The sequence below is a fragment of the Triplophysa rosa genome, linkage group LG13, assembly GCF_024868665.1.
Source record: "Triplophysa rosa linkage group LG13, Trosa_1v2, whole genome shotgun sequence".
NCBI lineage: Eukaryota > Metazoa > Chordata > Actinopteri > Cypriniformes > Nemacheilidae > Triplophysa > Triplophysa rosa.
The window spans coordinates 7,523,351-7,545,857 of record NC_079902.1 but is presented as its reverse complement, the minus strand read 5'-3'; the positions used below and the strand labels follow the sequence as shown (position 1 = coordinate 7,545,857).

The following is a 22,507-nucleotide window of genomic DNA, read 5'->3' as shown; positions in this document are numbered from 1 at the left end:
AGCTGGAACCCAAAACTAATTATTGCCTTAATCCGGCCAGAAGAGAGAAAAGGAAAAATCATTTGTGTAAACACACCGATGTCGGATCACAGTCACATTGTTACAAAGAGCTTGTTGGTGTCATGTTTGCGGGTGTGTGGCTGAAGTGAGTCCAGGGGGTTTTGACCCATGACAGGAGTTAATTTGAATCCACCTGGCCGGTAATGTTGGCCATAGCATAACAAGCCACTTCCTAATGGCAGAATCTGTGAGCTGTGCTGAAAGACGCTCATTCGCAGAGCTCACAGTAGTCAGAGAAACAGCCAACAATTCAGCAACGTCTGTTTCAACTTAACTGAGGCGCATTCGCTGTAATCTCAGCCTCTGTGTTTGTCTTTACAGAGCCCCTCGTGTTTTTGAAACGGGTAAAACTATGTTCAGATGGGAACAAAACATTCTCACAGTACAAAGGTTCTTTTGTGTGTGTTCCTGTTTCGGTCTTATTGCATCGGTTAGCGTGTCTTAACCGCCGTTTCTTTGGTGTGAGGCTGTAAAAGCCTTAAATATGAGTCTGAAGAAACTCAATTATATAACAGTACCAGCACTTATATTTCATGCTCTAATTTATGGCAGCTTGATGACTCAGCAGTCAGTATGACTATTGCCACTGTGCATCATTGACTTGTCTTTAGAATTAGATTATTTTTGGCATGCTTCAAGCCGGTTTAGTACGGCAAGTTTGCATTCGATGCATCCTTGATATCAAGAACACATCCAGGTACTTACATGCGTTCTCTGTACTTGTGTTCTTGAGTTTTGGAACCAGACTTTGATGATAACACAGTGTAACCAATTTTTTTAAAAGTTCTTTCGCTTTCATTTGAACTGTTTCCCTATGAAGTTTAACACGTTGAATACGAAAATCACATTGCATTTTTTTTACCATCGACGGTACTCACAAAACAACTAACAAATATTTTCACACATTTATACATTTTGGTATTATTACTCGTACGCAGAAATTACATGGTACTGGCATAATACTAAGCATACAAATGAGTCGTCCAAAACTTCAGAAGTGTACATTTGATCGTTTTTGTCTTTTATGACTAATACTGTCCTTACGAACCAAAATCCAGACGTAGTCACCCATCATCTCTTCATCGCACCTTCGCTGTGCTACAGACATTTCTAGAATTTTCTGACAATGACAATTGGAAAATCATTTTTAAAATATGTGAAAATTTGTACTGTTTTTGTTACTTGCAATATACCGATATGCCGTAATTAATGATATAAACTCAAAATTTACTTGAGCTAAATATACACAATGATGCTACATGAAAATAAATAGCACCACAGAATTGTACAAGAACTAGGTCGGCGAAACAAAAATTTTTTACACTGTGTAATGATGGTATGGAGCAAGAACACAAGGACGCAAGATCGCTGAAGAACATATATTGAGAAACCATAATTTCTGCTAAAACAGGAAGTTTGGGTGGGACATACTGAGTGGGTCCTCCCCCTGAGTGGTTTACCTCACATCCTGAAATTTGGAAGCTGGAGTGCAGAATGATGTCATTAAAATGATTGATCCTCTCAGAGGATTTCGTTCAAAACCTGTATATGACTCTTTCTTCTGTAGAACACAAAAGAAGATATTTTGAGAATACGAGTGGTTTTGTTTCCAGACAATGGAAGTCAATGGGGACCAGTGTTAGTTGGTTACCAACGTTCATCAAGATATATTTCTTTTGTGTTCTGCTGAAGTAAGAAAGTCAAACAAGTTTAAACATGAAGGGTGAATAAATTATGAAAATATTTTCATTCTTGGGTGAACTAAGGCTACAAAAGCAAACAGCTTTAAGTTAGAACTTATGTGGACTTTTAACTAATTTTAATATTTTCAAATTGGTTTGTGCACTAATAAATAGACTAAAGCTAAATGAAAAGGTCATTTTGTGTCATTGTTATTACAACATGTTATTTTTTTAATGGCTGGATCAGTGTTGACCAATCAGCATTCAAGACCAGAGCTACAGTATTTGTTTTACAAAATGTGGATCAATGATCAACTAAGAACTTCCACTCCTTCATAATTCCACCAGGAACACAAAAGATTAGGTTACCATACTTTGTTTTTAAAACTTGCTTAAATTAAATTAAAGCCTCAGACGTTCAGCTTCTCATTCAATAGGAAAATCGAAATTGTTGAAGGTAATTACTCATGTAATCGTTCCTCGTCCTATCTTCATGAAGACATGGATAATCCATAGATGTGTCAATAAAGATCGCACTCCGTGAGGCTCCTGAGAGGCATTAGCAATTTCAATGAAGTGTTTATTCCATGAGAAAAGAATGCTTATCTCTGGATAGCCATCATATCTTCGCAGCAGAAGTGCTCTCAATGCGTTTGAAGTTCATGGAACACCTGATATCTCCATTCCTGTCACTCGGATATCAGCGGTTAGTGTTTAGAAAAGAGCTCCTCGAGGACTATCTCACACACGCACAGTTCCACCCCGTAAGAGTGATCTGTGGGATCAAACGGGCGTGTTTCCTGCCTGGCATATGACACTTGAGTCTTACCCTACTTTTAAAACAACAACAATCAACTTGTCTTTTCAAGGTTATCCAGAAAGCTGATTGAAATCGTGAGGGTTTGGCATAATGAGGCTTGCAATTGTGGCGTGTCCCCGGAGACTTTATTCTAATGCTTGCCTGCTCCAGCTTGACAAATCTCCCCAGAGACAACTGAGTTTCACTTATGAAGTGAGAAAAGAAGCTTATGAATGAGGAAAAGTTTTAAACGCTATTGATTCCATTGTGTTTGAGAAAAACAATGCTTGTGCTAGATTAGGAGGCGTTGATCAATTTAAAATGTCAAGTTATGAGGTGTTTAGCCTGCCGCTGACTTGTGATAGTATAACCATCTAAAAGTGTGTACTACATTACACATGTAATCCAAAAATAAAAATTATGACATCATTTATTCACCCTCATGTCTTTCAAACCATATAGGACTCTTTCTTTTGCAGAATATTGGTAAGTGAACAACAGTGGTACCCATTCACTTTTATTGGTTTTGCGTCCATACAATAGAAGTCCATTTTAACCGCCATTTTTCGGTAACAACATTCTTCACAATGTCTTCTTTTGTGTTCTGTGGAAGAAAGTCATACAGAAACCATTATAATTTTTTATTTTGTCCACACTGGATGCGGCGCGATGCGACAAACCCATTAAGAACAAGCAGGTTGTCATGTCACGTCGCGCCTGTCACGTCCGGTGTAGACACGGTGTTCACATATTTTTACGTGTTTCATCTTACTGGTATGTGGACACCATACGCATCCCTTTAAAATGATAACTGACAGGTAGGGGTGTGATGAAATCTCGTGAGAACCGATGTGTCTTGCGAGATCCGACTGGTCTTGCGAGAACACAATATCCTCACGCAGTGACGGGGTGTTGGGCTTGAAATTGCGAGCATTTTTATTGCATATGTGAGCAGAGCTACAGTGACCGGCCCGGCCATTCGTCAACGTGATTTTCCATCCCGCAGTGCTACTTTCCTACCGTTTTTTTTATGTAAACGCTCTAGACGGACGGGTTTCAACGTTCACGCGTGTCTCTCGCATCTGCAGCGCCTCGTGCGTATTAAGCACGAGTGTTTAAGGTGGTTCACGCTGCCAGCAGCGCTTTGAGAGCATGCAGGGAGCGGCTGATCAGCAGCTGGGCTGACTGTACCACAAGCAATTGCAAGTTCACATTACGTTATTTTAAACACATTCACAGGCAAACCTCTTCAAAAACAGATCTTCTGTCTCTTACTCATGTGCAATGTAAGCATAAAACATGATGTGTTTATGTAGTTTTAACTGTTTCTCCGAAGGCTATGAGGGTTCAGTCAGTGGAGGAAGGAGGATTGACATTGTGATATGATCGCCACCTCTGCTAACACGAGCAGTCGAGCACTATGCAAAAGCATATAGAGAAAACAGCTCTTTACTAAAAGCTGCGCCTGTTAAGAAAACAAAGCATATTTTTGTGCAATTACAGTTGAGTCAGTTGAGTTGTGACAAAACATTTTGAAGTATTTACATTTTATTTGTTGCTGCATAATATAATTCATTAAAATAGAAGTTTAATTTGTTTCATAAAGTACAAGGTGATTTTATATTGACTATATTTTTGCATTTTGTGTTTTAAGTGTGTTAATTTTATAAATTTTTTCCCAATTTATTTCATCATATAAAAAAGTCTAAAAATCTCGTCTTGTCTCGTTCTCGTGAACCCAGTCTCGTGTCTCGTCTCGTCTCGTGGGATAAGTGTCTCGTCACACCCATACTGACAGGTATTCAATAAAATAAATATGCTAAATATCTGTATATAGTTCACACAAAATACAAAGCTTGTTAGATTATGCTTAATAACAGGAAAGTTGTTTACAGAAGGCGGTTTTGAAGTCCAGCGGTAATTGTATTGAAATTTGTTGTTGAAGGCGGTGAATTTGTTAAAGAAGGTTTGCTTTGATGCCTGTAGCTTTGATGCCTGTAGATGGTGCATTAAGCGGGCGGAATTTACTGATGCTTCTTGAAGAGAGTCTGAAGCTATAAAGATAACTAGCTAGCTGACTGTTAGCATGCTAAAACACTTTTGATGAAGTTGTAGACCCAAAAAAATGGACGTTAAAGGACAGCTGCTGGAAAGGAAATACAAATTAAATACAGGCCCTAGCCCGGCCCTGGCCTGACAAGCTTATCAGAATTCTTGGCCCGAGCCGGCCTAGAGCCCGATTTTTTTTTTTAACCCATTACACAGCCAATACTACTGTTGCAGCCATTCAAATAGTTTTGTTTTGTTTTTTAATGGCAAAGTAGTTTTATATATACTTTTTCCTTTATTAAGTTAATTTAGAAAAAAAATTGGAGCATTTTTTTGTTTGGTAAAATAAACTTTTTGTTTTTTAAAGAGACGACCAAGCGGCTAGCGCCCAATGGTGAGTTGACTACGTTTGATCAATTTAGTCTATCAAATCAACACTTGGCTTGCCTGCGATAAAATCCAAAGATTTTTTTTACATAAAGAAACAACTCAACAACTTAAGCATATCACAATGTTAATATAAACGTTTATTATCACCACAACAGTAAAAGGGCTGGGCACTCTTTTATAAACTGAGGTGCTCTGCTGCTTGCAACGGCAAACAACACGTGCTGAAAACAAACAAAAACGTGTAAAATCTAAACAATTTAAAATAATAATAATAACAACGTGCAGATTGTTTTACCTTACACTTAGGCAGCAATTACCAATGAAAAAAGTCTAATCCCAAACAGAAAACGAGACAGCTTCCGAACATGGGTACAGCCACAAGAACAATCTCTTAAAGAACATCGTGTAGAAAATATACAGCATCCACAGTGGAAGGTTTTAGTCCAGTCCTCCTTTCTTCTACAACTCGTCCTGCTGCGCTGAAGGAACGCTCGCTGCTACTGCTGCTGGCGGCTCAACTGTGCGAAACTTGTTCGATGTTTTAAATTTACCATCATCAACTTCTTATCGCTTCTTTATTTAATGAATTTCTAATATATATTAGAAATATTAATGAATGTCTAATATATAAAAAGGAGGACAAGCCTAAAACAAGCACGAAGCCCGGCCCGCTTGTGAGCTATGACGGCCCGAGGGGCATATATAAATCGGGGCCCGACTTTAAATGTAAATGTAATAAACTTGTCAGCCTCACAAATGCAATATCTGTTTTTTGTATAACACCGCCCTGTCCTGTCTCTCATTATGTGCTGTTTTGCAAATGCAAACTGTTCTGAATCAGCATCTTATGTAGCTGTTTCATGCCCAAGTATCCAGTTATTTTAATGAGAGTTTGTTCAAGTGGTATTACATCTTGATTTTGCTACATCATCATTTCAGAGATGAACTGAAAACCTATAAGAAATTGACTTCTTCAAGTCTGTCAACAGAGATGCTTGGCCCAACATTTCACTGCTGAAATCTGAATTTATGACACAATCTTTAACATCCCATTTTTTGGTTGCAAATGAAAGAAATTTCAGTTCACGCCATCATGAGGTCCAGAAAAATGAGCTTTAGATTCACAGCGTCAGTTCAGAAAGTTTAGGAGTCATGTTCAGGTCTTCAGAGAGCTTGTATACATAGTAATCCTAAACATACTGGACTTGATTCATGGTTCTAGTGTGTTTATACAGCCTCAGTCTTTCCCAATGCTGGCCAACCGATACAGAAACTCAAACAACCGTTTCCAGAAACCTTGCATATCTGCTGTATGTTTAGGTAGAGCGAGGGGGGGTGCTGAAAGAAAGACAGTTGAGGGATGTGTCTTGGACGACGTCCTTAAAGAACCTGCGTTCTGTGTGTATATCACACACACTTCCTTAATGGGGTGTTGTTCAGATGTCCAGCATGAAGAAGTGCAGCAGAATAAACCATGTGCTCACTGTTAGAGTTTAATTTCCACTGTTTGTTGCTATAATACCAGTCAGATGTTAGTGAAATATGATTCATCATTTTAAGTTTAAAACTCACACTTTTAAAGCCAGTAACGACTGGTGAGTTTTGTTGGTTCTTAGTTTATTATAAGAATATGGATGTGAATTAATGTAGTGATTAAGTTTTAGCAACAAAGATGAACAAAGATTCATTCTGGCGTTATGAGCGTTGCCATAGAAACTAATAATTTCAAAGCCGAGGGTGTGAACAGCTGAAAGCAGAATCACATTCTCGTAATAACGCTAATTTTGACATAACGTGATTATTTGAATGTACGCAGATACACTAAAACCCCAGAGAAGTCATTTATCTTTAGATCATCAAAATGAAACTCATAATAAAATCACACGTGTCAGAAAGGTCCTGAAAGATTTTGTTTTCTGCTAAAATAATAGATGTTCTTTTTTCGATGTTGTGACCCACACCCCTTCTGATATTCCTCTAAAGGACCTGAAATCAAATTATCACGGCTGTTTTTCTGCTCTGCGAGCTCCGTGTAATCATTTTCTTACCAACACAATGAAATTTTCTCAGTAGTTTGCGGAAATGACCCGATGCACGTGACTGCCGCCCACTCCTCACAGCAACCATATGTTCTCTCACACACACGCTTGAAGCCCTATGGGCACACCTCAGATATGGGAACATTCTGAACTCTGTGTTTCCCTGTTTATAGCACTCATTCTTATTTAGTGGGCGTTCCTGAAGTTTATTAGAAATCTGGCAGAGGTTTCGTCTTATAAAAATGCCTCTTATTTGTCTTTTCTCAGAGAAAGAGGCTTTTAAATGAGGTGATGCAGTGGTACGGGATGTTAGCGCCCCTGATGTTTGATGAAAAATAAATTAGTTTTTGGAAAAAGTAAAAAAATTGTCATATGTTTGTGTTTTATGTGCTAAACTGAAGGAAACTTCATCTCTGCACAAATAAACTTTTCATTGCGTTTTATTAAATCTTAAGCTTATGCTTTTAAAACATTATATATTTCATTACATATTTAGTCATATTTAAAAGTTTGTTTTTACATGTTTTATTTTGGGGGGGTGATGATGAAGTTTTTTTAGTTACAACTTGAGCAGCAACTAGCAACTTTTTAATATTTGTCAACTATGTTTACTGTAAGCTTTATATTTTCTTTATTCCTTTCTTACTGAATAAAACTTCAGGTATTATTTACACCTTTCATGTGTACAATTAAAGTCTATGAAAAAATTAAAATGTGTGAATTCATGCTACATGTATTTTAATAAATGGCATGTTCTAAATGCATATTAAATCCAGAAATATAAATGACAGAGAGCTTCGCACATTGTCAAAATAATATATATATATATATATATTAAGGGTGTGCAAAGCAGCCGGTATTTGTATCTGTATTTGTATTTGTTGAGGGGGGGAAAGTATTTGTATTCGAGTAAAATTCAAAATAGGCGTAAAAATCCAATTTTTTGCGTTACACTTCTAATTTACGTTATAGTGTACGTAAACAGTAGTGATGGGAAGTTCGGATCATTTTACTGACTGGGATCTTTGAGTCTCGTTCAGCAAAATGAACGAATCTTTTGTCGAGTCATATCGTTCATTTCGTTCATTTTAGCAAAATATAATTAAAATGTTACATGTTACTTTCCTAACACATCTACTACTTATGCAAAAGTTGATCACATTACAAACAATACAAAACTATAATGCTATAAGAAACAGAAAAGATTAATTCATTGTTTACCTGGGTCTTTACCTGGGTTTACCTGGGGGCAGTTGTGGCCTAATGGTTAGAGAGTCGGACTCGTGACCAGAAGGTTGCCGGTTCGATTCCCAGGGCCGGCGGGTAACAACTGAGGTGCCCTTGAGCAAGGCACCTTACCCCTACTTGCTCCCCGGGCGCTGCAGTGATAGCTGCCCACTGCTCCGGGGGTACGTGTGTTCACTACTCTCTGGATGGGTTAAATGCAGAGGTCACATTTCGTTGCCTTATATAAATTGAATCTAAATCTAAAATCTAAATCTAAAAAATCTTTAGTCTATGATTAGCTCACCACATCTCTTATCTGACAAGTCCTCCGGTTTGACTCCTTCGTTCATCACGTGACAGCGTCGTAAGCTAAACCAATGCAGTCAGAGCCGGAAAGAGAATTGATTAGTTCACCTCTCGAGTCTTCGGGTTTGAATCGTTCGTTCTTCTTGAATTCCAGTACAGGACCCATAGAATGTTGCGCAATGCGCATGCGCGACTGAACGAATCACTCCCTAAGACGACTTGTTCTTCCCGAGTCACATTAAAGATTCGAACGAATCGTTCAAGAACGACCCATCACTAGTAAACAGAGCGAACATGAGAGCACCCGACTGCAGACGTCAATATGCAGCGTAATGGAATAATCTCCCGATCAAACTCCGCTTCCCGAAAGTTATAAACTGCCTCCGGAACCCAGTTAAGGTGCAAAAATCTATTCAACAAAAATAGTGATGCACGCAGTGAAGTCTTTTTTCGCTCAGCCGAGCCTTCTCTGTTGCTGTGTGGAGCAGCCTGTGTCAGTCACCTCTTTTACCCCCCACCCCCCCTACTCCTGAATGTCACTCACTCACTCATGCGGGCATGCACTGCGGTCTCATGAGAAAACGCAGCTTTTTGATATAAAGTTTTTCTTGTTCCCGAATACAAATATTTTTTAAAGTATTTGTTCGAAATAAGTATTTGTAAAAAACACGCTATTTGTGCCTTTCCGAATACCGTATTCGGGTTCGGCTCCACCCCTTATATATATATATACACTTTTTTCATTCAGACATATTCCTATGTATGTATTTGTTATGTATCTAAATGCATGTAGATTTATTTTGATGAATTTACAATTACAAATTGTGGTACAAAAAGTAAACATTTAAATGGTCGTGTAAATAAAATTCCTTGATCATGTGATCATTTATACCTCATATGTAATAACTTTTACGTGAAATGAAGATCATTTATTTGTAAAATGACTCAACAATTTGAGTTTGAATAAATGTATTATTTGAGTAACATCGTCTTTTTTGAATTAATCCAATTTTTGAATTAATTTAATTATTCTAGCTAAAAAAGAACTGTAAAAACTCTGTATGTATTTGAGCGTAATTGTAAAATGCAAACAAGTTGTACTAAATTTGTTCAGTTTCAACATGTTAACATTGGTCCTTGACTGTTTTGGAAAAACAAGCAATAATTCTAAACCCAGAAATGTGTTGCTTTCTCTCTTTCAGAGGGCCTCCGAAATCTTGCCATGGACTCTAACTCTTTGCCGATGCCTATGTCTGACCCTAACGCTTGGGCAACTGCTATGAACAATCTCGGGATGGCACCCATAAGTATGACGGGCCAGCCTATCATGTCAGGTAAGAATATAAGATTACTTTACCATGGTAAACAATCCAGATGTGTTTCAGCTCGTGTATACATAAACAATGTGTATTGAGATCATCTGTGTGATAGTCACTGCTTTTGAATAGAAGAAATTATGAATGCACTTGGTCTGCTAATGTCTTTGTGTTGGGTGTCGCAAAAGAGTTAGTTCTGCAACTAGTCGGCTTGATGGATAACATCACTATAGTACACCAGGATGAAAATGACTCTGTTTACAAAATTTGTCTCAGTGCAGCTGCGTGACATTGGTTTTGTATAATAAACTGTAATGGCCAGTCATATTCAGAGTTTGGAGGAGAGTAAAAATCCATTGATCCTGAAGTGCTCTGAATTCTTCAAGCGTGTTATGTGCTAACCCATGCTGGTGCTGTGGATATCTGGCCTGGGTTCAGTTTATGTCGATTGTTGATTTACAAGCCAAAATGATTAAGAATCCACCCTGAAACTTATCAGATGTCATCAGAAGGCTGACAGGAATTTAAGCATCAGTTTTCTCCTCTGACATACTAGAAGTTAGTACAACCTGGGTCTGCTTTGGCAGTATTAAAAACACTTTGTTTTCTTGCCAGTCTGTTATTTTGCTGTCATGGATTTCAAGTTTACCCAACCAACGGTTAACATCTGAACCGCAGGGTAAAAATGTTGTTTTTGCTAGTCTATGAATCCGATGCGATGAATCCTCTGGACGGGTCTCTATTCTCAGACTCAGTGTGAAAGTATGAAAACTTCAAACACATTCCCGAAGTGCCATCCAAGTTGACAATTCTTTTCAGGGCTATTTCATTGTATTTTATTGGTTTATCAGCAACACAATGCGAAAGAAGGGTTCTGTGTTTCCCTGAAAAACTCATTGAGTCACTGCTAGAATAAATGTTTTGCACTGCATCATTTATTATTTGGAATGCACATGAATAGTTCAACGATGCCATCGAACCGTCCATTTAATTGCAAGGAGATTATAATGAAATGCATCTGAAAGACGGATTGGTTTTCATTCAGTGACTTGACATTGGAGAAGGGAGAAATATAAACCCCGAAGGAGTCGTCTGAGAAGCGGCAAACATCAAATTTTTGTTCTTTCTCCAATATCGTTCAAATTATGGGCTGCATTTATTAAGTAAGTGCGCCGGTCGCGGTTTATATAGGCATGTGTCTTTCTTCCCTCGGTTTCTTCGAATCGATTCTCTGTGGCGTTTTATAAATCACCTCATTCATCTCATTTAAAGTCCCGGATGCAGCGGCGACGTCGCAGATATATATGCACAATCGTACTCGGCTATAGGCGCATGTTTCAAATCAAGTGGGCCGCGGGGATGGTGGCTCTCCACCTACTCCATTTCCCCGGCGAATTTCATTTGCAATGTTTACGTTGCTGCCAAGCGAACGTCTCGGGCTCCCATTTGTGATATGGCCGCCTGAGAGCAAATTATGGAGTTTGCGGAAGGGGTTATGGACTGCCGATGAAAGGAGAGAAATGCTGATGGCTGTTTTATGTCAGAGAGACTATGGAGTCTTGATCTGTGAGCCATGCAATGAGCTGGAATGAAACGCCTCTTAGTGCTGTTAATGTGTCCTGGCTCCCAGGAGCTCATTTCGCCTGTACTGTGGGTCTTTTATTCTAATCAGTCCCACCGCAGGGAATTCTGGGAGCTTTTGTGCCTCCTCTTGCTTCCTGTCTGGCCGAGAATACAGATTACAGAGCATCACGCCGGGTCACTTTAGCCGCATGTCCAGTATGCTGCGCTGTAGGGAAATGTTCTTTACCTGTTCGTCCCGAGTCGTTCAGATCGTTTGCATGCGTGCTGGTGTGAAGCTCTTGGAATAGTGTTAATAGTGATGTAATGAAAGAAGAGAATGTTTGTTTATTTAAAAGTTGTTTCTTTTTTACAGGCATAAAGGGATAGACATTCAAAAATAATGTCCCAAATTAAAAAGTAAATGAGAGAAATAACAATTCCGAGGCAATGAGCAACTCTTTGGAAAACGGGAAAAAAGAAACTATGCCTTGTAAACAAACTATAAATCCTGCCCCTGAGGCACAGTGGCCGAACAAACCACAAAACAAAGTTTGAAACGCCACAACCTCTGCCTTAAAACCAAGCACATAATAAGGATGGGGGAAATCGATTTTTCAAAATATTGCGATCGTTTAAACATCTATGGAAGTGAGTCCAAGGCATTGTAGGGTATGAATTTAAAAAGCCTTTCAGAAGGCCTTTGGGATATGGAAATTGGCCAAGATGAAGGATTAACGTTTTTTTTGCACAAGACATAGATTAGATTCAACCACCACTACATTCAAACCCAAATGACCAAAACTATTGCAAAGAGATATAAACGGATAACTATGGTTCCCTCTGTCCCGCGCAAACTGGTTTAATCCAGTTTTCTGCTGGAGTTGCATAAAGGTGAAGCCGAGACCACCACACTTCCCCCCCTTAGCCTGGTTGAACCCGTCTACCCATAATTCCACAGCAACATTATAAATGAAGGCTGTTTCAAAGCTTCTTCATCCTGTGTGCTTATTTTAAACTGTTTGAAATAAATACATAAATGATACACATTCCGCTACATTTCACACAACGGTGAGGGACGGTTATCAAATGATTGAGCGTGCGATCCATGGCACCTTTGTGTTTCACAGGCATTGGTTGAGGCTGTGTTATGATTGGAGGTAAGGCAGTACTGTCTGCCTAGAATCTTACCTCATTAATCACACACAGGGAGCAGCTGTTGCCTCCAACATTCTCACGCCGTCTCCAAAACTCTCCACAAACTCCACCGCGCTGCATCAGCAAGTTGAGCCCAGTCATACATTTATGAATGTGACACTGAGCAGCCATCGAATCAATCCAGCCTCCGTTACACAAGACTGATGCCTTAATCAACTGAGATATAAAGTCAGTCTGTTTTAAAATCCAGAGAGCACTCAATTATTGAGTAACCAGTGGTGCAGCGAGAATAAAAAGATGGGAGAAATCTTTTTTGCCAGAGTGCCATTGTAGCCAGTTGGATAAAAAATGTTTAATCCAAGAAGTAAAATACAGTGTACTTGCGAAGTGATATTGTGAATGAATTCAGAGTTGTGAGTCGATTGGTTGAACCAGTCTGAGCCAGGTTAGAGAAATGAATCAAAATATACAGTGAACTCTGACTCTTTTTTTCGTACTTAAGTTCAAATCAGAAGCCAGAAATGATGTCTAAAGTCATGAAATATGGAGGTTTTCAAAGGACAGCAGCAATATTATAATAAAACCTGTTTTGCTGCCTTTTTTCCAAATATTTGGTCAGATAATTTCTTAACCAAGTTTTCTGCATTTTGAACCATATAAACCATATTTTAATGGTCTAATTCAATTTTATGGGTCATTAAAAGCAAATGTTGTGCATTTATCCCCTTCAGAGATTAGTTATGGCCACTACCCTAAAAGCCAGTCTCACTCTTTAGGAAACTTGGCAAATTGGTAAATCAAAGTACATTCAACTGTTGCTATCACCATATTACATGTTCACTTCAAGATTATTGACAACAAATGAATTCAGAATAGAGATATTATCATAATATCTGTTGATTTTATATAGGGTGAATTAGGGTAATCTGGGACACCTAAAGTCTAGTGTGTTTATTTCCTGTTCTATCAAATTTTAGTCAACAGGACTTTTGCTGTAATTTTAGCATGGATGTCATGTGGTGATTGCACAGAAAGGGGCGAGGCACTTGTCAATCAAGAAGCTCCCCTGGAATTGCATGACAAAGGTCAGTGACATAGGATTCTGACTGAATTAATGTTAAGGACATAAATCTGTCAAAAATAAGACAATGTTCCTAATTGCTGTCAAATTACGTTTGTGATCTATTCTAGCAACAAAATATGTATTAAAGTGTTGAAAAGGTGTTTTAGTTTTTTTTTCTTTCAAACATTTTGTGTTGTCCCACATTTTCAAATGTGATTGAGAATGTGGGACAGCAAGCTTTTAGGGCCTTTATAAATCCAATGACAAGGGCTAATATATGCCCGAATGAGAAATGGGTGTTAATGTGGACTACTGGAGGTTATAACATTAGATAGATGATGATGGGTCTCTCTCACCTGCAATGAGTGTATGTTCCCCGAGTAGCCCCAATTTGAATGGAGAACTTGAATAACCGAATGAATAATCTGTTAATCAAATTGTTTAGTGTTGCTTAAATTTTAGTTAATTTTTTATTGTTAATACAATGTTAAACAAATGTTAAACCATTTTAAATGCGTTTTAAATGAATTAACACAGTAGATTGTTAATCCTGTGTAAAGATAGAAATATTGGAATATGCATTTTCTTTTTGAGATTTCTGTACTTGTCATTTTTTGGTGATTTTGTGATTGGCATGCATAAATTAATAGGCTTTTTAGGTCTAATACATATTCCCCAGATTACAAAGTGACCTGTCCTAGATTATCAAATTTAGGCAGATTTTTTTTTTTTGGCACAAAAACACTCATAGGTGTGGCTTGTCTCCTCTGGGTATAATATCTACATTCTTTCTTCTGGTGTGGTTAGAAAACATCTTAGGGACTTCAGAAGAGTATAATGTGTTGATCTAATGTGTTAGATAGATATCGAAATAAATCGCAGAAGTATATATATCTGTGTCATGATTCTGCCGCATCATGTCATGTTTCTCGTGGTCTAGTGGCAGGATCATGACAGAACCCCATGTTTCATGTGGAGAGGGATAATTTTGGCCCTTATGGCCTTCCATACACCCTCTCCGGTCTCTTCTCTGTTCCCGCCCTCTCGTCTCCTCGTTATTGCTCGTTTATTGTTTCATGCCCTTCACCTGTTCCCCTCTTGATTTATCCCCTTTATAATGCCCTTGTGTTTTCTGTCCTGTGCTGGTTCATTTTGATTCGTGTGGTGTAAATCCTTGTGTCTTGTCAAGTTTAGTCTAGTGTAGTCATTTTGTAAATTATGTCAAGTGTTAACTGTAGTTCTTGTGTAAGTTTAGTTAGTCTTAGTCCTGTCTTGTCATGTTATTATATCTCCTTGTTTTGTTATGTTACCCCCTTTTTGGTTTTGTCTTTATTATTTATTGAACATCTTGTTAACCCCTTACCCGCTGTCTGCACCTGCGTCCTCTGTCCTTGTGTCTCACCACGTTTCATGACATATATGTATATCTGTTTTATTTAATTGAATTACGATTATCATTTCAACGATTTGATTCCACATTATGAACATATGAAAATGATCTTTATTTACACGCAGCTTGCCTCAACGGGGCAGAGAGAGAGAGATGTGCTTGGGCTGAAAATACAGTTTGAAAGATGTATTTATATGCTTTTTGTCAAAAGCGACATTTTTAAACGCGATGAGACATAATATGAATAGTTTATGTAAGAATACTTTCATTGCATTTTTAATAATTGATTGTTTGTTTTAATTCATCGATGCAGAATGGTTCACATCTGTGTCGCGATTCATTGTAAAAACTGTTATATCTGTCAAATACAGCTTTGTGTTTTGACCAATGAATCACACAAAATCCGAGTGTACTAAATCGTATACATTATTATCGTATGTGTAGTATTAACGCAATATTGATCATCATGGTTTAACATGACGGTTATTAACAGTAGCGGTATATTGTGACACCCCTTGCCATTTTTCAATTTTGCATTGCCAACAGAATCGTTTCAAATACATTTGAATGTTTTGCTGTATGCGCCTACATTGTATGCCTAGTAACTACAGTATATTCTAGAAGAGCACACTGTACTGTATGTTTTCCTCTGCTACATTCTGGCTTGTGCACACTATGATATAAATGATTCAGAATGTCTGACCTGCTGTTCTCGTGGGGAGGAAGATATCTGCTTCATTCCTATCGCGCCTAGAACTCTGTCAACACACAGCACCATTTTAAGATACCTGGTCTAGGATTGCGGCACTGGAGATGTTGTTGGTATTCTGAGATGGCCGAGCTCCGCTGATGTGTCGTAGGAAGATGTTTTGTAAGTGCTAGCCATGATGATGGATCGCAGTATACTTGAGATCATAACGCAGCCTCCCCCGCTTCATATAGTATGCATTCTCCCACCTATTATATCACACAACCCACCGCACACTTTGACTTTAAACAGCTTTCTTCATGTCCAGCGTTATTTTAAGAGCATATCGCTCTGATGTTTTGTTCATCTCGCTGCCCTTTGAAGCGAGCTCCTCGGGTTGTACCTTTGAGCAGATTTCACCTCGTGGGACTCTAAATCAAGTGGGTCAGCTCTTGACTCATCATTCAGATGTATCTAAATAAGAGCTTCGCTTAAGAATGCATCAAAGAGATCGCTTTTATTGCACTTAGGGGTCCGCGGGCCACATTTACCCGCAGCATATTTTTATTCCTTTCTATATTTCCACTCTCTTTGGGCCGGAAATACTCTGTGATGGATTACACTGTACTTGAGCAACTCCACAGGACTCATGAGGGCTCATATTATGATCAATATCATCAGGAAAGACAGCTAATTGGAACAGTCTCCAGCTGAGCGCCGTCTCTTTTACGGCCATGATTTAAAACCACATTTTCATTTCTCTCTGCTTTGATTTTCTCTATTTAGAGAAAATCTGTGAAACTGATATGCATGATGTCATTATGCAATTTACAGTGCTATGAATCTATCCGTCTGTCAATCCATCTGTCTGTCTACATGTTTCTGTCTGCCTTTCCATCTGTGTCTGTCCGTCTGCCTGTCTCTATCTGTCTATCCATCGGTCTCTCAGTCCATTTGCCTGTCTGTCCATAAGTCTTTCTGTTCTTTCATCTTCCCGTCTGTCATCATCCATCTATCTGCCTCTGTATGTCTTTCCGTCTGTCTGTCTGTCTGTGTCTGTCTGTCCAATTGTTTGTCTATCTACATGTCTGTCTAACTGTGTCTGTCTGTCTATGTATGTTTGTCTATTTTTCTCTCTCTGTCTGTCTATCTTTCTCCATCTGCATGTCTGTCCATCTGTCTTTCTGTCTGTCTCTCTACACCTGTTTGTCTGTCTTTCTGTCTATTTGTCTCTGTCTGTTTTACTGTCTTTCTCTGCAAGTCTGCCTGTCTGTCCATCTGTCTTTCTATCTGTCTATCTGTCTCGGTCTATTCAGCATTCTGTCTGTATGTCTGTCTGTCAATTCTTCTTTCTGTCTCTTTCTTACTTTTTGTCTGTCTCTGGCTGTCTCTCTATCTCTGCATGTCTGTCTGTCTATCTCTGCGTGTCTGTCTGTCTGTATCTATCCACTTGTTTGTCCATCTGTCTCCGTCTGTCTGTCTGTCTGTCCATTCAGCCCTCTGTTTTGGTCTGTCTTTTCCATCTGTTTCTGTAGGTCTGTCTTTCTGTCATACTGTCTTTCTTTATCTTTCTTTCTTTCTGCCCATTTGTCTGTCTGTCCATTTGTCTACCTCTGTCTTTCCAACTATCTGTCTGCTTGTATGTCTGTCTGTCTGTCTGTCTGTCTATCCATATGTCTGTCTATCTGCATCTGTCTGTCTGTCCATCTATATGTCCATCTCTGTCTGCTTGTCTGTCTATCTGTCCATCTATATGTCCATTTACAGTACTTATATACTGTACTGCATATGTACCCATTTTATTCCCATGAATATAAAGTGATCAGAGGAGGTTCATTTAATAGTTTAGACATTGTTCAGTGATCTTGACCTATCAATCTATTGCCTTTTTGAGATGCATCCTGCTGCAGTGAATGTCAGAGGGGAGTCAATGTCTTAATCTGGTGATGTGAGAGGACTATTATTTTAGACTAATTTAATGACCGAGCAGATAATTGTCATGTAGTCACTAATGAAAAGTGTGAAATCCAAGGGTGCTTGATATAGCAAAACAATCAATATTGCTTTAGTGTACCTGATATGTATTCAGTCTAGCAGCTCATTCACACCAGTACTTGCCAAAGCCCATGCGCACTTCTCACGCCCCTGTCCTGCCACATATTGTAAAGTAGCATAGTTTTTGTAACGTAAACGTGTAGAGCTGCTGCAATTTGATCTGTTTTACACTGTAATCAGCTATGAAGGGAATGTTGTCGGGAAAAGCTCCAATCCATGCTGTTCATGCAGATATTTTCACCGCGCTGGCTCGGTGCTCAAGGTTTAGCGGGGTAAAATGATTTCCTGCCCCCAATTCCTGGCAGCATCAGGAGTAAATTGCAGTGTGAAATGGCAGATCTTCTGCTCCCTCACAAAGACATTTTGACTTATTCCGCTGGGAGACGGCTGGCATGCCTCATTTGAGAATACCCAACATGCCTCATGAGGTCTAGCTGTGTCATTCTTCAGTGCTGCTGCTGAGGGGGACGTTTACGGAGGAAGGCAGAGAGCGCGACGGACCCTCGCCTGCATCAGGCAGCGCTCGCCAGGAGCTCTCCGCTGTTAAATGCCAGGCTGAGTTCTCTGACTCTTTTGCTCTTTTGATTGATGGCTGCCTCTTAATGCAGCTGCCCAAAGCAAATTTATGGTTTAGAAGCATCGCATATTAGCCACACATCCAAACACACACATTTCAATCCAGCATCAATATTTACGGTGCGCTAAGTAATCCGCCAGTAAATAATTAAAAAGCTGTTCTTGCCTTTGGATGTTTTGGTATTTCTCTTGTATCATTTGAAGGTGGTTACTGTTGAATAATCAACAGAATTTCACAAAAACAGCAAACACTTTTTTAAGATTTAAAGGGGTTAAGTTATACACTTCAGATCTCTTCTTATTCTGATTTCATGACAACCAGAAGGATTCTTTTGCAAACTCTCTCTGCCCATGACACCAGACATGAAGTGATACATTGTGCAAAGTAATTAGTCTGAAAGGGAAAATAACACTCGACACAGCCAATTAAAGTATATTGATGTTATGTGCAGCACAATTTCAAGACAATGGAATGACAATGTGGGTGGTGTCATGCATATGGCTGGTACATGTACGCCGGTGTCTGGGGATGATTTTGGGTTATTTTGACTACACCAATTCATTGGGTTTTACTGTAACTATAATTCTTGTGTGTAATGCCTCCATTGTGATTGTTTCACTTCTTCAAACGTGTCCAGAAAGTTTCTAAATAGTGTAAATGTGGTGGTGCAGACATATGTTAATGTGCTTACATATGTTATGTAGGTCACACTTTAGAATAGTGACCGATTCTCACTATTAATTAACTATTAAGTATGACTTTTATCTCAATGAACTCCTAATTACTGCTTATAAGGTCATTTTTAGGTTTAGGTTTTGGGTAGAATTAAGGGATGTAGAATAAGGTAATGCAGAATAAGGCATTAATATGTACTTTATACATACTAATATACAACCAATATGCATGTTAATCAGCAAGTAGTTAATGATGAATTTGTGTAACTTAATATAAAGTGTAACCGTTATGTATATATGTTGATGTGGTTGCCTGAATGGGTGAATGTTTTCTGTTGTGTATGTTAATGTAGGGCTGTTTGATTATGACCACGGTTATTTTGCCCGATGTTGAAATCATAATTATTTAACACGATTAACCACTGACTTTGGAAACAAACATAAATACATAAATAATACATAAATAAATAACTGCTTTCAACTTAATAACAAATAAAAATACTTGTTAAAAAATAGATAAAATAAAATCTGAATGGATGCATTTGAATAAAATAATAAAAATAATAAATAAATATAATAATGAAGAAAGGAGACAATCCTCGCAAAACAGAATGCGGCACAATCATTGTTTTACCTTGATTATTTTGTTTTCATAATTATTGGGAGCCAAAATTGAAATTGAAAATCCATTACAATTAATTGCACAGCCGTGTGTTATTGTATATTGTACATCAAACTTTCTCTCTCACTAATATGCAAATGTGTCCTATCGTGTGACAGCAAAAATGTAGAAAAAACTAACAATGAAGATAAATCTCTCTTATTCTATTTTATATGATAAATATAAATATGAATAATATAAAACAATGTTATATTAACAGTTTGTTTTCTAAATATTGCAATGTCCCACCATAGGACACATGTACGATTTATTCGTCAATTACCTATACAGCAAAGCAGTACTTTATATATGGCCATCCTGTAGTTCAGTATATCCAGGCTAGACAACACAAAGTACTACATTTTCTGATTTAGTGGTTGTTAGCACTGCAGAGACAAGAAAACATGGCTAAAGCCTGCACATCCATATTCCTAAGGCTTGAGAAAAAAGGCTTGGGCTTTGAGAACAAATGTAAACTAGATAGTACATTTTCTAAAGAAACTGTGAGTGATGCTTTCGTGACAAACCGCGGAACTCGGCACTAGGGTGATGACACTTTAAGTACTAATGAATCTAACCAACCCCCATGACTCTTAAGATGTTCTGATACAGAGATATAGGTCTTGCTAAACGGTTGCTAGGCTAATGTGTTTGGTTGCTATGGGCGTGGCTTAGCATGTGCTAATTGATGATGCTCTAAGCTATGGGTGAAACGAACCAACCCCCGTGTCTCTACGATGTTCTGATGTAGAGATATAGGTGTTGCTAAATGGTTGCTAGGCTAACCTGTTTGGTTGCTATGGGCGTGGCTTAGCATATGCCAACTGATGATGCTTCAACCCACAATTGAAACAAACCAACCCCCATCTCTCTATGATGTTCTGATGAAGAGATGTAGGTGTTGTTAAACGGTTGCTAAGTTAAGATGTTTTGTTGCTATGGGCGTGGCTTCGTGGCTTAATGAACTTTCTGGGCCACTGATTGGTTGCCTGAGTAATACGTGCCCATCCCCTCGTCTCTACGACACTGTACTGCAAAGATATCCATATGAACTTTTGATAATGGGAGTCAATGGGATCGGTTGCTAGGTTGCTGTAAATGGTTGCTATGAGCGTGGCTTAATATCTTCATAATGATCATGTGACACTGATTGGTTGTCTGAGTCAAATGAGCCCACCCCCTTGTCTCTAAGTGGTTGTACTGCTAAGATATTCAACACGGGACGTTTTACGCCTTATATGGGCATGCTTCCTGTGATTTGGAATTTTTGGGAGGCTCTTACACCCCAGGGCTGCAACTTACACCCCATTGTGAGTGATGTTCTTATAGAGCCTGATAGCCTCCTCAAATCGTGTATTATTTTCATGTTTCTACGATATCCTCACTCAAAGTTGGGCGCAATGTTAAGTCAATGGGATTTTTCGGGTTTTTATTCGCCCCCCTATCGCACCCCCTCCACCCGATCGCTTCCAAAAGTCATCACACAACATTCCTCAATGGGCCACTCGATTTGATGTAGTCATTCATGGATCCAAAGCGAAAAAATAAAGCGTGAATATATAAGTATCTAGGTTTTGAATGGGAGTCTATGGGCGCCATTATAAGTATACAGAAATTTTGGGAGGCTCTCACACCGCAGGGGTGCAACTTACACCCCATTGTGAGTGATGTTCTTATAGAGCCTGATAACCCCTTCAAATCGTGTATTATTTTCATGTTTCTATGATATCCTCGCTCGGAGCTACCATCCCTCAAAGTTGGGCGCAATGTTAAGTCAATGGGATTTTCGGGTGGTTTTTCGCCCCCCTATCGCAGCCCCCCCCACCTGATCGCTTATAAAAGTCATAGCACACCATTCCCGAATAGGCCCGTCGATGTGATGTATTCATTCATGGGTCTACGTCAAAAGCTGCGGGACAAGTAGCCTGCCAAACTTTTGGCGGAACAAGAATAATTATAAGAAGTATGTATGTTCGAATAACAATAGTTATGCTTTTTCAAAGCATCACTAATAACCTCTGTTAAGCATTATTGCCTTAGGTTTTTCCTGTGCTTTGCCTCTAAATCGTGCCATTTAGAAGATGCTGCCCAGAGAAACAGTTTATATTGGATAAAACTAGGTCAGCTTCTGAACAAACCTACCTTTTTATATATCCAGATATAGACAGTTTTTTGTGCGCGAGGATCATCTGTCTTACAAGTGTCATGAATAAATATAATTTCCTGCTCTAATTTTTTAACAACCTGCTTATTTTCTGGAGAACAGACCTGTGATTTCTCAGCCTGTTTGATGTGCTGCGTGTCTGCCGAGAGCAGGCTCCATAATTCATCAGCCTGGTGCCTATTACCTCCATGCCAGAGCTCGAGCAGACCCGCACCTGCCAGCGCGAGGCACATTAAAGGCCTTAGCTGAGGGCTGCGTCCATCCCAACTAACACACAACTGTCAGACTAAATTGTGCTTAGAGAGATGAGCGAGCAGGCTGTTTCATGTGTATTAGACTGCAGGCTCACCCTTGCAAATAATGTTGGGCATTTAATAAACCATTGCGATTTAATTAAACTAATATTTATTCTGAATGCTTCAAAGTGAAGTTGTACCGTTTTCTGTGTTATTTGTGCACATGTGTTTCCTCTAGTCTCCAGATGAATGCGTTTTGCCCCATTAGTGGTGTCCACAGATCGTCACTTATTATTATTTGCATTATCTGCTTCACTTGTCACATCCGAACACTCATGAACCCTCTCAGCCCCTGGATGTTTTGTCGCTACAATTGGTTGTCATTATAAACGGCACTTGAGAACCTTATATTA

At 38.9% G+C, this 22,507-nt stretch overlaps 1 protein-coding gene across 7 annotated transcripts in view; it reads left to right on the top strand.

The window, feature by feature from the left end:
- Positions 1 to 22,507, top strand: part of enox2 (ecto-NOX disulfide-thiol exchanger 2) — a 233,394-nt gene that overhangs the window by 146,906 nt on the left and 63,981 nt on the right. For all 7 annotated transcript variants that reach the window (XM_057348899.1, XM_057348903.1, XM_057348902.1 and 4 more), the window contains one exon: positions 9,755 to 9,886. In XM_057348899.1, the coding sequence (XP_057204882.1) occupies positions 9,755 to 9,886 (132 nt within the window). The remainder of the gene's footprint in view (positions 1 to 9,754; positions 9,887 to 22,507) is intronic.